At 40.1% G+C, this 16,591-nt stretch overlaps 1 protein-coding gene across 4 annotated transcripts in view; it reads left to right on the forward strand.

Moving 5' to 3' along the window:
• SYNJ2 (synaptojanin 2) overlaps positions 1 to 16,591 on the forward strand; it is a 68,666-nt gene that overhangs the window by 33,527 nt on the left and 18,548 nt on the right. For all 4 annotated transcript variants that reach the window (XM_057406615.1, XM_057406626.1, XM_057406637.1 and 1 more), the window contains 9 exons: positions 2,666 to 2,762; positions 5,903 to 6,072; positions 6,458 to 6,539; positions 6,763 to 6,912; positions 7,022 to 7,187; positions 9,040 to 9,231; positions 11,333 to 11,414; positions 12,617 to 12,757; positions 15,229 to 15,421. In XM_057406615.1, coding sequence (XP_057262598.1) covers positions 2,666 to 2,762; positions 5,903 to 6,072; positions 6,458 to 6,539; positions 6,763 to 6,912; positions 7,022 to 7,187; positions 9,040 to 9,231; positions 11,333 to 11,414; positions 12,617 to 12,757; positions 15,229 to 15,421 — 1,273 coding nt within the window. The remainder of the gene's footprint in view (positions 1 to 2,665; positions 2,763 to 5,902; positions 6,073 to 6,457; positions 6,540 to 6,762; positions 6,913 to 7,021; positions 7,188 to 9,039; positions 9,232 to 11,332; positions 11,415 to 12,616; positions 12,758 to 15,228; positions 15,422 to 16,591) is intronic.

Raw genomic sequence — 16,591 nt, forward strand, 5'->3', positions numbered from 1 at the left:
CAGTCTCCCAGGTGTTGTGGATTATTAAGTGGGTTTACTTAATTTATTCACTCATTTTTGTGCACTTTCCTTTCTGTTTTTAATGGTAATTGAATTAATTTGGTCTCCTGGCTTGTTTCTGTAAAAGCTAAGAAATACCAACTAACATGCAAAAGGAAAGTCCTTGTAACCCTTTGTGAGCCAACAAATGTGAATTTGCACTTAAAGTACGCAGAACATGTGTTCTTTACCACTGTAACCCAGGTAATTAAAAAGTAAACACTGCTTCCATTCAATTATGGACTTGTTTTTCTCCCCACTGCTATACAGAAATAAGCCTATTATTCTATGGTCAGTATTGTGTGATTCTATCACACTGATGCTTTTTTGCTTTAGCCAAAGACTGGCTTGTAAAACTTTCTAAACCATGAAGACTCTGCTTGTCAGCTGGAAACTGTAAAATAGCCATGCATTAGCTTGATTTCTTTGAATGTCTGTGAAGTGCTGTCCTTTAAGGGCAAACTCCCATGGATATCAGTGGGAACATTGACTGAAAAAGACATGAAGAATTCAGGCTGAGGAAAGTTTTCAGTGCATAAGTGCCAGGTCATGTGATTAGCTTCTGGTTTAGCTTGGTTTTGGCAAATCAGAGTTTATGTTGATTTTGGTTAAGGCCTCTTAATTCCCTGATTTCATTTACTACAACTGTTAACAAACATGGCGTTTGTGACTGTTAAGTTTCGCAGCACTGAAGAACCCAAACAGGGATTAGAACCTAAAGGGACTATGCACCATTACCAGTCCCTGCTCCAAAGGGTCTTAGCTTACATTCGCCAAGCTTTTTAAGGTTCTTAAATCCAACCGAATTCAAATGCCTTTGAGACTCATGGTCTTGTGGTCATCTGGTGCCATGGTAACTAGCCCTGCCAGTGCCCGTGAAGCTCCATCTTAAGAGGTTTGCATTCCACAGCAGAGAAACTTTATATAAAAGAAAACAAAAACTTATTTAGCATCTTCTTGTGCTACCCAAGAGATTGAGAGTACCTCAGCAAGGTACTTAGAGTAGCTTTCTTGTAAGAAACATGAACGTGAGTTTGATTATACTGTTCCTTCTTTCCATTGTGCACAGTAAAGCCTTTGCTTTGATCAGGTTATGGATGTCTCTGCTTACAGATCTGCAAAAGACAGTCTTTTGAAAATGGGTAAAGAATAAGCAACTGCTTATAAATAAAAAGATCCTGAAACTTAACAACCTGATACAGCTTTTCTGAGAATGTTAGATTGGATGTAGCCTATTAAATTTAACCATCTGATAGGTTAATATGTTGAGAAGACACTATGGGAAGCGAATGGTAATCTTGTTAGTGGATCTTTTGTGTCCTCTCTCCCTGGAAAATCCTCAGGCAGCTCTGCTGACAGTACTTAAGCGGGTGATCTAATCTCCAGCTGTTGTATGGAAGCAATATTGTCAAAGTAGGATTTTGATGCTGGGATCAGAGAGGTGCAAATGTATGGGAAGAGCTGGCATACAGAGAACTGGTTGCAGAATCGGGAACATCAATATGACCAGACAGTATATTTAGCCATGTTTCTTAAAGGCCATGATGATAACTTTTTCTTTCTTTTATCTCCTTCCATGATTTTCCTTGGGGCTTGTTTCTGGCTATAGGATTTAATGGTGCATGCCAGAAGATGTGTGCTTGCTATTTTCCCGACGCTTTGCCATTGTATGTCACTTTGCAACATTTAAGAGTTTTTCATTTATGTGAGACTTTATTTTATTTTTCTTGTCTATTTCTACCCAGCTTCCTTTTAAGTACTACCAAAGTGATGGTAGTACATGATGGAAGATGGCTTTAAGATCCAACTGTTTCCTAATGAGCCAGCACAACTCCTGTAGCACATGCATGCCAACTGAAAAACAATTACTGGGAGGAGAACGGATGCCTCTGCATCTGGGTAAAAGCTCTTGGCTTGAGAGTCCCTAAGCATCAGGTTTTGAGAGATGGCATAGATGCCAGAAAAACCCACCCACGTTATGCTTGTCCTATTTTGTTTTTACTGAAGAATCTGGGTCAGGCCACTTGGCTGAAAGGACCTTTGGTCTGATCCAGTGCAGCAGTTCTGTGATTACTAACCTTCCTGCTTAATTTAATTAAGCTGAGGGTGAATGTCTCAATGTTGCAGTAGCTTAGAGATGTTTGAACCTTGTCATCTATGGCATGTGTGTTTGTGCCGCTCTGGCTTTGGCACTGGAGTCCTAGGCCCCATTGCTGCTGCTACCTCTTTGTAGGCTCAGCCCTGCAAGATGCTAGGTGAATAAAGTGTAATATGTTTTTTTTTCTCTTGTTGTCTTTCCTATGTAGTTCCCAGGCTGACAGCCAAGAGGTGGGAGCATACAAAGGGCAAAGCTAACAGTGACATAAAAGATCTGGGGCCTGTTTCATAAGATGCCTCTTTTTTTAAGTTCAGTACAGAATACTGTGTCCATTAATTGCATCCGTTCACCATTTGTACTTTAATAACTGATTGCAAGGAAACTGAGGATGATGTCTGTAGCTGCTGTGGCTGAAACTTTCTGCTGGATGGAGCAACCAGTGATCTTGACTTCTGTATTTTAAAAAAGGTAGTAGGCAACATAACATGGTTTTTTGTTTAGTACCGATTATGGTTACTTTTGCTGTAGGCATATGATGCTTCTGAAAGAGCAGTATGGAAAACAAGTGATCGTTAACCTGTTGGGAAGCAGAGGAGGGGAGGAGGTGCTCAACAGAGCTTTTAAGGTAAAAGCAATATATTTTTTTTTTTTAAACTGCTGATTTCCCCTGAGCCTTCATGTTCTTCTGTTTTCCTTCTGGCCCAGCAGGTGGTGAATAGTTTATCTAAAGAAACTGTTATCTCTTTATTAGATATTACATACTGGGAGGGTGGTGCTTCATAGTCTCATGGCTTAATTTCCAGCTCTGCCTTTCTGCTTATTTCTTCACACGGTTGTGCACATCCTCTTTGATTGGGCTTTAAAAAAAATATTGTCTTAATTCACCTAAGAGTAGTTCTCATTTGCAAAAATGAATTGTAGTCAGCTTTGTAATAGTATATAGTCACCTGTGCAGTCAGATGCCTGATGGAATTGCTGGAACTGCTTGGAAGCCAGGCCCTGACCCTGGCTCACAGAGCGTAAGCCAGCTGTCTTGCTCTGATTTTAATGGAAAATAGCTATCTTGCACTGATTGTGATGGGAATTAGTTGCCTGAGTACCAGATAACAGTGATGCATGGAGAGAGGTTTTCCTGGCCCCTAAATGTTCCCAGGCACAACTAATACCTGAAAGCAGGAATGTCAGGCATTGTAGAATTAAAGTTGCACTGAGATTTAGTGCAATATTATCATGGCCAGATTTTTAAAACTAATGTGAAGCCACAGATTGGCACGGAGTGGGGTTTGCAGCAGTGAAATAGGTGTCTGAATCTGGCAGGAGGTTGATGGAAGTCTGCCTCTGAAACGCCTGTTGCTTTAGAAATCCAGTACTTTGGAGTATGTCTCCCTAAGAATAATATGAAGAATGGTTAAAGTACACACCTGTAATAAGAGTTATGTATTTATCATTGGTAAAGAATGATACAACAGTCTGAGATCAAATGTTTACTGTGTGAAACTAAGCAAAATGAACATTGTAGTTAAATAGAGGGATTTGTTTCCCTCTCTGTTGAAATATGTACTTGAGACAAGGAGCGGCTGGAGGGTTTTGGCAGTTTTTCTGTGTGACCATTTCCTCCTCCTCCAAAAGAGCTAGGGAGGACTCCCAGCTTTCCAAGCGGAAACTGACAAAGTGAAAGTCTTCTTCTATACAGAATGTAGCCAAAGAGAGTATTTGTGACTAAGGCTTGCAAGGCAATGAGGAAGGTACAGAACTGAAGTCTGGTCCTAGCTTCTGTTTTTAGCTTCTTCCTGAATTTCTGCGTAACACAGCTAAGCCTTTATAATGTCCTGTTTTCCCTATCTTTAAAATAGTTTTTATGGTTTATTTTGCAAAACCACTGAAATTTAAGGGTAAGAGAGAATCACTTCTGAATACAAATCTGACATTTCTTGCAAATTTAATGCTGATATTTTATCAAACTCTGATGATGTTTAAGACCATGTTCATGGCAAGTACCATACAACCAGAAGTTAAGTCAGAAACAGGGCATCTCTAGAATAAATACATTGCATTTGTTCATTTATTTTAATGAAAGACCAGTTTTGTTTAAATTTTAAAATTTATCCCGCTTAAAAAAAATAAAAAATTATGAAAGCAATCTGTGAGCTGAAAAAAATTAAGGCTGACAGCACAGGAACCTGAAATTTTGTACCCATTCAAAACAACCACCTCTTGGGCTTACCTTTATGTTTTAATAAATGGATGTTTGGAGAGACTATGTAGTTAATTTTTACTTAAATGATTTGAAAGGGCTTGAATTAAAAGTAAAGTAGTTTATAGGGGAATGGTTTGGAATGAAAGCCTTTCTCCTCTTATGTCATTGGTTTATTTCTTTGTTTCTTCATCTTCCTTTGCTTGTATTCCTTCCTTTTCTCCCAGCTCTTGCTGCAGTCTTAGTCATTTTCATCAGAGTTGGTTCAAAATATTCTTGTAATTACTGCTGCTGGGTTCCCTTGATCAGAATGTCACCACTACCATTCATTTATACAGCAGGAACAAGTGAAAAATTGTAAATGACCAACTTAGCATCAGCTGTTGCCAGACCAAAAATCAATACTGTTCCCAGTAATGCTGTTCCTCCCATAATCATTCTCAGTAACAGATGTAATTATATTTACAGTAAAAGCAGTGCTGTAGCATAGAGTTAGGAATACTCTGACAATGATCTACACCAAGGCAGTGGGTAAATACTCTCCTCAGCAGCTGTAAAGGCAAGTTGAGGTGTCAACAAGAGAGAAATGGATACCAAGTATTACACCAACAGTGTAATGAAATAGATTTTGCACATCCCCCTCCAAAACCATGCAACACCTTTAAATTTGTTTCTGCAGGGAAGGCTTAATGGCTTACTTGATATAATTATACTGGCGTAACTGCTGCAACTGTACACTTTTAATGTAATATCAGAATTGTTTGTTCAGTTTGTGTCATAATATAAGTGGAGAAAAGAATCCATCTCTTGGGATGAGAATGTGCAGGAAGAAAGGGAATAGACAAAGACATGCATAGTTAGAGTTAATGTAACAGTTTAACAGTTTTCTCTGCTTTGTCATGGAGAGCAGGATGTATTATTGTTGTATCTATTACAGATAATGAAATTTGTGGTGATTACAGAAATATGTGTGAGGTCATTGAAATTCGAGATGAAATAATGAGACTATTTGTGCCTCTTCTTTCACTTTTTGTGGTATGTTTCCTGGGATATAATTTTTTTCTTACTTACTTCCTAGGCAACCTCTACCTAAGTTTAAGGCCATGTTTTCCCATGTGTTTGCACTTCAGGAATGGTTAAAACAATACACCTATGCACCGTTATGCTCTTCTACCTTAAGCAGCTCTGGATAACCTTCTCATCAGGGTCCTGGAGGTCCTGAGCTTGCCCAGAGCCATATACCCTTGTGGTCAGAGGTAGCAGCTCACTGCTGCAGGGCTACGACTAGCCAAGGTGCAGACAGCAGCAATTCCGAAATATACTTTGCAGTTACAGTTTGAGTTCCCCTGCCGAAAAATTGGGGTCTAACAATCCAGATTAGTTTTAGAAAGAAAACAAATGGGGGACTTCAGTTGCTTTTTTCATGTCTGGCCTTTCAAAATTCCCAACGAAATTCTCAGTATTAAAAACATGATAAAAAGTAAGCTCAGTAGTGATAAAAGCACACTGGTATCAATCCCTACAGTGTGGTTTCAGCAGAATTTGGTTTCCTCCTTTCTCTGTCTAAACAGAAACTGCTATGGGCCTCTTCCCATGCGGCAGACACTCCTATGATAAACTTTGACTACAAGTTTGCAAAAGGTGGGAAAACTGAGAAACTGGAAAATTTGCTGAGGCCTCAGCTGAAGTTGCATTGGGAAGACTTTGGAATCTTCACAGAGGGCGAGAATGTAAGTCCACGGTGAGTGTCCCTGCCCCTCTGTCCCAGCATAGCAAGGCACCACCTGGTTGATTTCTTGCTGTGTTTGGACCATGAGTGTAAATGACCATCTTGAAATATGATTTTGAGACAAAGTGTAGTCTTGGTGCTAAATAGATTGTTTGCTTAACTGCATCTCCATTGTTTGGAATCTGCAAAATTACCGGTGCATGGATTTGCTAATACAATGTTGCAGATGTAGTCAAATAATTAAGACAATTTAATGGAATACATTGTCATTATCAAAATGTGGGTGGGAATATTCAGGCTGAATATTTGATGATCTTATTCAATCAACTTACGATTAGATAGTATTTTAAAATATATCTTTTTTTTTCCTCCCTCCTCTTGTGTTTGGTTACCAAAGTCTGCAGACAGGTACTTTTCGAATTAATTGCTTGGACTGCCTGGATCGTACTAATAGTGTTCAGTCCTTCATTGCACTGGAGGTGAGTTTGTCAGGGGACCTTTTGTGGAAACATGTACTGCATACCTGGTCTGTTCCATGGCAAAGACAAGAAAGAGGACATGAGCCTCATTTATACAAGTCTGTTTTGCCCGTACTGTGATAAAGAATGGTACTGGCTGGAATACTTAAACTGAGGATAAAAAGCAAAAACACATTTAAGAACAATGTCACTGTTGTTTTTTCTCCTTCTACACCTAATCCAGATCCTCCTTGCTCAGTTAGAGAGCCTTGGATTGAACTCTAAATCTGTAATTGAGCGCTTTTTGGAATCCTACAAAGTAATGTGGACTCTTAACGGTCATAATCTGAGCAGAGTATCAACAGGCAGTCGTGCCCTTGAGGGGAAGAACAAGGTAAAAAAAACAGCAAAACTGTTTATTCACAAATAAAGAAAGATGTCTGATTTACTCTTTGGTGTCTGAGTGATGACATTCGGTCACTAATGATTCCTGTTCAATGCAGGTTGGGAAGCTCAAGGATGGTGCCCGCTCTGTGTCTCGCACTATTCAGTCAAATTTCTCTGATGCAGTAAAGCAGGAAGCCATAAAGTTGCTGCTCATGGGTGACTTCTTCAGTGAGGAGTATGCAGACAAAGGCAAGATGCTCATGGACCACACTGCACTGCTGGGTGAGGCTGGTGTAAATCCTTTGCTTTTCTTCTGTGTCTTTTTAGCTGTCAGATATAATCAGTTGCACCCTTTTGAAAAAATCAATAAGCAAGCTACTTTTGCACAAATCTATTGTTTAAAGCCATGCTTTCAAGTGACCCTAGCACAGCTCCGTGTGTTTTAATTCCACTAAGCTTATTTCTCATATTTTGTTTTGGACTTCTAAGTATGTCTGCTCTTTGATGGTGATCTCCTCTGACAGTTTAGAGAAGTTGGACCAGAGGGAAAGATTTTAGGGCTGTATTCCCAGCCTGGTCCTAAGTTTGTCTTGAGGATGTCTCTTGAGCTCAGACCTTTTATCTCCTTACTTTTGGCCTGTGGTTTGCGCATGCTTTTAGCATTTGGATCTTTAAAAGCACAATTACATTGATATGTTGGTTCATCCCCTGCTTTACTCCAGAGCCCGATAGTCCACAACATACACGTATTGGTTTGCACCCGTCTAGGGTAAAGCACCTTATGTCTCTCTGAGAAAATACTTGTTTGCAAAATGTAGGATAATTGCACCCACAAGCAGTATCAGGTGGTCAGTTTGCTTTAAAGAGCTACCAGATATTAGTAGGATAGACTTGAAGCATTCAGCACCACTTCAATCCTGGGGCTGTTCACTGATACGGACCACAAGGAAGATTATAGATAGCTTCTCCATGCCTGACTGCCAATGCAAATCAGATAGTTAAAGATTAAGGTTACCTCAGTCGCTCAAAAGAAGCGCACTGCTAATTTTCTGTGCTCACCAAAAATAAGTGAATTATAGCAGTTTCCTGTGAGGAGTTCTGACCAGGCTAGAGAGCCACAACAGTGCTAGATTTGGACTCGTGTAAGACCCTGGTCTCTGCATTTCCCTTCACACCCTAAACTTTTTAGGACTTCAGTTTAATTCATAACGTGACATGCTTGATTACTTGTCCTATTTTTGGCTAGGATAGAGTTAATTATCTTCCTAGTAGCTAGTACAGTGTTGTGTTTTGGATTTAGTATGAGAATAATGTTGATGACACACAAATGTTTTTAAGTTGTTGCTAAGTAGTGCTGATACTAAGTCAAGGACTTTTCAGCTTCTTATACTGCCCTGCCAGCAAGAAGGCTGGAGGGGCACAAGAAGCTGGGAGGGGACACAGCCAGGACAGCTGATCACAACTGACCAAAGGATATTCCATAATGTATGACATCATGCTCAGTATATAAACTGGGGGGAAAGCTGGCCAGGGGCTGCTGCTCGGGAACTGACTGGGCATCAGTGGTGAGCATTGTGCATAACTTCTTTTGTATATTCAAATTTTTATTATTGTTATTACTATTATCACCTTAATTATTTTCTTCCTTTTCTGTCCCATTAAACTGTCTTTATCTCGACCCACAAGTTTTCTTACTTTTTCACCTCTTTCCCCCATCCTGCTGTGAGGGAGGGAGGAGAGAAAATGACTGTGTGGTGCTTAGTTGCCAGCCGGGGTTAAACCACAACATCACTGTAGGCTAGACTGAAAAGGTTAAAGGAGCAAAAATAATTTGTTTGCTTATTACTTGAAGAAGTGCAGAAAAATGTATGCTGAAACTGAGTGAATGGCCCTTCAAAGGCTTTCAAAGAGTGCCTGGTTTCTGGAAGAGAAACTGTTGGTGTCAACTCCAGCTATCTTGTAGTTCATGCCATCACCATTGGAGTTATTCCTTAGCTTTTGTGTTGTTGCTGCTAGATTAATGTCATTATTTCACACTGGCTGTTGTTTCTGTGTTGTTTCTGTTTGTATGCTTTCTGTCCTTTTACAGCACATGCTTTTACACACCCTCTTTCTCTTTCCTCTCTTTTATCAGTAACTCCAAGTATTTTGAAGGCCATGTCAGAGCGTCAGTTTGAATTCACAAGCTTCAAGCGTGTTCGTGTTGCCACAGGGACCTGGAATGTGAATGGGGGGAAGCAGTTTCGAAGCAACATCCTTGGTACCAGTGAGCTGACAGACTGGCTGCTGGATTCTCCCAAGCTCTCTGGAGTTTCTGAATTTCAGGGTAATACTTCACAGTCAAAATATGTAAGCAACATTTGCTGGCATCTCTGGAGACAGTGAATTGGGACACACGACTTGACCAGCTGTTCTTTCCAAAGGCAGTGCATCTTGGATGGCATTTTTCTGTCAGTTCTTAGGGGTGTGGGCTTGTGCTGCCTTCCTGCAGCAGTAGAATCATGTCTGAAGAGTTTCTGACACTCAGACCACCTCCTCAGTTTATACCATGTGACTGTTTTGAACTTTTCATGCTACGATGGGGTGTATCTGCTTATTCTGCATTCCATATTTCATTTTCTTCTTCCATATTCTGTTCTTTGTTCTTCATTGTAAGTGGGAACTACATTCTTACATGCCCTCAGAATGTCTACTTGGTTTTTATCTGGAGCTAAACATACCTGTACAATCTGAACTCTGAGATTGTCTGGAAATGTTATTATCAAAGCCTTCAGACAAAAAGATTTATTTTTTGAAGGCAATTTCATTTTCTTTTCAGTATAGAAAGCTCTTATACTTGTGGCTTGTTTAAATTGGCTGCTGAGTTTCTTACTTGCAGAACAAAGTCAGATATTGCAATTGATCTACAGATTTTATTAAGGAAAATGAAAAGTGAATGTTCTGCCATTTAAAAATTGAGTGGTTACAAAACTATGGCAAAACCTGTGCTTTTGTTGTTACAGTGGAACACTTAGCTTCCTGCAGGCATCAAAGGAGTAGTCCTGTGCCTAAACTTGAAGCTCAGGAATTCATTCCCCAAATCTTTGGCTACTTGCACAAGTTGTCTTGTTTGAACCCCCAGTGCTTAGGTACATGGATACGTGACTAGGTGCAGACCACTCTACTCTGAGCATCTTAGGTGGGTGATTGGTCCAGTCTGTTTCAGGAACAACTGAGATGTGTTAGTGCATGGCTGTGTTTGTGATATTAAAATCTCTTGAGTGCTTGTCATGTGCTAGCCTTGCCAGGCCTTCCCCTGAGACAACTGGAGAAGCAGGACTGCATGGTACATGCAGTCATAATGTGATAGGTATAAGCAGCTTCAGGAAGAGAGCTGACTAATGTGAACAGAGCTAGGGTGTGACCATGCAAATGTCTGTGTTCATGGTAATGTTAATGCAGTGCCTACACAAATGGGTAAGTGTTCAAAGACAAATGTCCAAAATTATTAATGAGAAATGCACATGTGACAGTGCCTGTCGTGTTAAGCCAGTAAACGAGACTAGCTGTCATGTGCTAGTTTCACCCTTGTGCCTACAGAGAGTTGCTGCATATTTTACTTCTTTTTCTATTCATGTTTTCTGGGGCATATCTGATTCAGGCTCTTATGGTTGTCTGCTGTTTAGGTCTTCATGTTGAATTAAGTTGCTGTTACCTTGGCCATATGACAGTTCAAAAAAAAAAAATTATAATCCCTTTAGGCAGTGGACAGACCTGATGGGTCGACTGATATACTGCACAATATGAGAGCATTTGATCTTTGGTGTTTTACAAGTGTATTATCCACAGGCCTAGGCCAGGGAAGAAAGGGTCACTGTGCTCTGGAGTGATCTAACCCAACCTTAGGTATGGGTGATCATCTAAGAAGATCTCAGAAAAAAAAGAAGAATAATCTTCAAAGTCTTCCTTAAACTGGTAGATAAATTTACTAAAGGCATTGACATGGAAATGACATACTGGTGTCTGGCCAGTAAGTGCAGTTCCATAGGATTGGTGTGGAAAACTAAAAGCATGTTGAGTAAAATGGCAAGTGAATGAAAGATGGTGGGTAGTGAGATGATGTGGCTTTAGTGATGAGTAGGGTGAGGGAGAGAGAGCATTGAATATTTTCTCATCTTAACACAGCTATAGTAAAATGCTCTATAGTGAACTGCTTCCTGCAAGAGAGATGGAGACCAACTGGTGAGAGAAAAGCAGGAAAAAAATTCAGAGGAACTGCAGGGGTTGTTTTGTGAGATTAGATTAAAGGAATTATGAATATGTATATCTTGGCAGGGGTTACACAAGCTAGAACTACAGGAGTGATCTCTAACAAATCAGAATACAAGTTGTTAGAAGAAATAACAAAATAGTAATTCTTGCATGACTTTTCCTTTTTTTGCCAACAGATGATAACTTCCCTCCTGATATATTTGCAGTGGGGTTTGAAGAGATGGTTGAATTAAATGCAGGGAATATTGTGAATGCCAGGTAGGTAAAAACAAAACAACAACAAAGAAGAGAAAAGCCATCAACAAAACACACAGAGGCAACCCCGCCCCCCCCCCCCCCCCCCCCCCCCCCCCCCCAAAAAAAAAAAAAAAAAAAACCACAAAAACCCAAATGACCAACAAAATAAACCCTCAAACCACAACTCAATACAAAACAACAACAACAAAAAACCCACCATCACAATCCAAATGCATTCTGCTCCCCCAGAGGAACCAGCCAAACAAAAGCCTCCACAGTTGTTCTTTTTTATGGTCAGATGTACAGAATACTTTCTTCCAAGCCTGTTGCTTGTAATCATAGCTGGAAATATGTTTGCCATTAACAAATGGCACTGGGAAGGTGTTTGAAGTGCTGTTTTTCTGTGAACTTCTGTACAGTGGAATATATGTTTCTAAGTCTCTTAAATCAACATTGGCAGAGAAGAATTCTGATGGTTAACACTGATTTAATGCTTGTCCTTAAATCCCTGTCTGATGTTGGAAAAATGTCCTCAGTGACTACAAACATAATTGGCATTCTTGTGGGAATTTTAAAATTAATTAATGTTTCTGTGGCTAATTGTGTTTATGAAAATTATGGCTAGAGAAGGAGTTAAAGGCAAAGCCTGAGCTTGGCATGTCAGCATGCACAGGAGGCTGTTGTGTATACTGGTCCTTTTGAATCTGGATTGGGGTTGGAAGAATTTTCCAATGTGGATCCATCAGGCTGACCAGTTAGTTCTCTGTTTTGGGAATGGCAAGTTACAGCTACAGTCATCTCCCAGTCAGGGAAGATCTCCTTTTCTCTGTGACCACAAGAAATCTTACAATTCATGAGAATGACATGTATTTTTGTTTTTATGGCTATGATTACTACAATCTGCTTCCAGTTATCCCCAGTGAATAGGGATATCAAACATCATGTGAGCATGGATCTTTCTAAGCATAGTAGACAAAAAGCCTCTCATGTCCAGAAGTAGGATAACTGTTTCTGTGTGCTGTGCCTGGGCTCACTGACCCTGCTAACTCTGGACTGGCTCACAAGGAGGTATTAATCTGATTCTGCCATGCATCCATCCTACAGCACTTCCAGTTCCACAGCCTAATGGATGTCTGTAAAGCTGAGGCACAGTTAATCTGCTCATTTTATTGACTGCATGTGGTTTCTTTTGATTCCATTAAATGATTTTATGTTTGTTCCAGTACAACAAATAGAAAAATGTGGGGAGAGCAGCTTCAAAAAGCAATTTCCAGGACTCATCGCTACATTCAGCTGACATCAGCACAGCTTGTTGGTGTTTGTCTTTTCATCTTTGTACGACCATACCATGTCCCCTTCATCAGGTAAAAAACAAAACAAGAAAACCCAACCACCCCACCCAACCTGTGTTTTCAGTAACATCTGTTGTTGGAACATAGCCAACAAAGGGTGGGGCTGGTTTTTCAGCTTGGTGGGGTCTGTGCAAAACTGGTTTCTGGTCTCTGTTCAGTGTGGGAGACAGACATGTTTCCCGGCAGCTGTAGGCTGGAGTCCATCCTGCTGGGTAGCACAAAGGCCAGGCAGCCCCAATATCTTCCTCCGGTTGAGCTGAGAAGCCGGGCATGCTTGGACAATCATGGTGTAGCACCTTGTTTAGGTGCTGTCTTTCTGGAAAGGGAATAACCTGAGCTAGTAAGTCCAAGAGTTCAAATGAAGGCAAGCGCCTCTTCCTGAAGGACATGTTTTACAGGACTAGTTCCAGACCTGAAAAGAATGGTGGAAAATGTGGAAAGGGAAGTGAGGGAAAGAGAGCTATTTTGCCATGTGACATTTTATAGAATCAAGAGCTTTTAGGGCCCATTAAATGTTTATCTCTCCCAGATGTTACAAGAACCGGAACCATGTGCCTAGTCTGGAGGGTTCAGAGCTGTGTTTCCTCAGCTTGCTAGTACCAATGTCCCTGGAGACTGACCAAACTCCTCTTCCCCCTAGAAGATTACCAAGCCACAGGGAATATCCGCATTAAAATGCAGTGGTCAAGAATTGTGCAGGGTGAGCATAAATAGGTAGGAAATAAGTAATTAGTCAAAACTACCTTTGGGCATCTGTCTGACCTTGAAGTCTAGAGTGGTCCAATAAGTGCCATATACCCCATATTAGGGCACTGATAGGCCACTGCATTTTGTGATCAAAATATCAAAAGCTGCCTCTTTCTTCCTTCTGATCTCTTATCCACTGAGAAGATCAGTGCAGAGCTTGTTCAACATCAAGTGCTGTAGGCTAAGCAGAGTAATGCAATCCAGGTAACTGTGGTGGTCTTGCATTGCTGCCTTCCCAGTAATCTTTCTTCAGCATGATTTTAAAAAATTACATGTTTCTGCTGTCATGAAGCAGTCCAGAGGAGAATTGTGTCTGCCAGTTTTTGACTTTTCACCTGGCTTAGAAGAAATTTGAGTAATCCAGCAGGAAGTGCTTAACTTAAATGGAAATCAGAAGCAAAACAGCACAGTGGCTCTGCTGCAGCTGTCAAACTGGATGTAATCCTTTGAAATTCCAGAGGAAGAGGGAAGGGTTTGATGTTGCTAATCAAATTTCATGAGTTAATGCTGATGTGCTGCTATGTGTTATGTGAGTGTAATCAAACCTAGCCTGTATGCTTGTGTAGTTTTTTCCCATGCCCAGAAAAGGAAAACAAAAATTATCAGAAGTGCAAAAGAAGGCTTCTGTGCTTACAGAAAAAAAAAAAAAAGCTTAAGCTTTTTTGCTTACCTAAGGGTGTCTTCTGGTAGTTTTCTGCAGTCATGAAAAGAGAGAAAAAGAGGGAGGAAAAAAGATAGAAAGGTGGGGATAGAAGAAAATCAAGAAGGGAGGTAAGAGAGCTGTAGTGTCTTACATCATTCAAATCATGAATGCCTGACAGTAACTGAAATAAAACTTAGTCCACCTGCCTCTTACTTTAGCAAGTAATATTCTAGTCCAGATCTGCTTGACTTATGTCTAGAAAGTAACATTTTCTCACTAGGAAGGGCATGTGTGGTGCTGGGGTTGGTTACAGCAATGATCTCGTCATTTACTTACCTGATCAGAGAGGCATGCTTTATTCTCAGAGTAGAGTGGCCATCTGGGAGAAAATATCCTGCAAGCAGGTGGTCTGCTTTGCCAAGTCATTTTTCTGTAGTGAAGTGTATGCTAATCATGACACTGAAATGCCATGTAATTAAGAACATAAAGACCCTAAGCAATTTGTCATCAGTACAGAACTCATTTTAGGAGTTAGGTGTAAATAGTTGTATCCAATAATCACTGATTTTATTGCATCTGATTTAACAAATTATGGGTTATGATCTTTAATTGACTGAAAAATCTGGCACCAACTTCGAAGTTGGCTTTTAACATGTGGTAACACTAATGAAATTGTTAACTGCCTGAAAAACAGATTGCTGTATGTTCAAAACCAAAAGGAAATGTAATAGTAAATTTAGTTATTGTCTGTATTTTAAAGATCATAGTAGATTTAAACTTGAAAAATATGTTTTGTAGAAATTCCCAATATTTCGGAAATAGTGTCTTGCTCATCTGTTTGGAAGAGATAGAGGAGGGAAATACATTCAAATAGTTTTATTTCTCTGCTGTTGTATTATATTTACTTTGAAACACAAGTATGTGAGCATCATAAACCAAAAGATGAGCCTAAGACAACAAGTTTTCTGGAGGGGAGAAGACATGGCATTCTAAACTGGCTTTTCCTTTATGTTGCAGGCAAACCTGATTGAATGTTTGTCCCTGCAGCGCTTTACTCTCTTGTCTTTCTATTTTTACTTTTTTTTTAATATAGGGATGTAGCAATAGACACTGTGAAGACAGGAATGGGAGGAAAAGCTGGAAATAAAGGGGCAGTGAGCATTCGTTTTCAGTTCTATAGTACTAGTTTCTGCTTTATATGCAGTCACTTAACTGCTGGGCAGACTCAGGTGAAAGAAAGAAATGAAGATTATAAAGAAATCACACAGAAACTCAGCTTTCCAATGGTAAGTGTATGTGCATGTATGCTAAAAAAAAATTGAGATAAAGGCTGTATCTTTGCATTATGAAAGCTGATCTCAGGCTGTCTTTGATGACAGGTCATATCAAGGAAGTCATCTCAGTGCTATGGAGAATGGGCTTGTAGGACAATGGTAAAACATTTCACAAGAGACCAGATAACACCCAGCATAGCACTCACTTTACAAATGTTCTACCCCTTTCAAAAAATGTAGTTGCTGCAGTGCTTGAAAAGTCCTTGCATTTGAACGGTTTTGAAGTTTATCATTCACAAAGGTGCAACTTAACTGACAAATCTGTAGGGCCTCATGGATAAGATCTAGGTGTCTGGCTAGAGAGCATAATATCAATAGCACTTGCTGGCACTAGTTAGTAACAGTACCTAAAAGACCATCCATGCCACTCAGAACACGAGTGCTTTAGCTGCTCCTGCTCGCGTATGACATACCAGTTGTCGGCCATTGACACGGTACTTTCTGTTCCCTTCACTTTGTGCTTACAAATGTGTCACTTCCAAGGAAGGCTGTTTGGCTTTCCTCAGTGCGTGGCAAGTAGGCTTAGCTGCTCTAGCTGCACTATTGTATGTGTATGAATAACTTTTTCCCTAAATTGTGTCAAATCAATCATCCTAGTGTTTTATTTCACACTTGTCTCCTCAGGCCAGTAGATGACTCATGAGATTTAGTAGCAGTTCTCCTTTGCTGCCTTCGATGTTGGTTGCTTTAATTTCCACAATATTTTATTTCTCAGACCTCCCTGGAGAGGTCCTAAACCAAGGAGGGAATGGACCAGCTTGTGTATTCTGGTTTGTCAGCAAAAGATTGCATTTAGGTTGCAAAGCATAAAATTTTAACTTCCTGTTGTTTGCAAGGTTTAGAGGCTTGGCACATGCAGCGTATCAATAAGTTGTTTTATGTAAGAACTAACACTGAAAGTCTGGACGTCCTGCATAGAATATCTGTTCCAAATGGCCATAAAGTTGTGCTCATGGTAGTTTTTTCCTTCTAATACCTCATTAGCTATTTTATGTCCTTTACATTTGCAATGGCTAAATGTACCTCTGTTTGCAATGCATAGAAAGAGTGCCCTCTAGTGCTGTGACAGCCACAGCTCTGGTATGATTTCTTTACAAATCTCTGGGTATTAGAGGTTTATAG

Source organism: Pezoporus wallicus, unplaced genomic scaffold, assembly GCF_028554395.1.
Source record: "Pezoporus wallicus isolate ANWC-B61680 ecotype Strahan unplaced genomic scaffold, APGP_CSIRO_Pwel_v1 contig_3817, whole genome shotgun sequence".
Lineage (NCBI taxonomy): Eukaryota > Metazoa > Chordata > Aves > Psittaciformes > Psittacidae > Pezoporus > Pezoporus wallicus.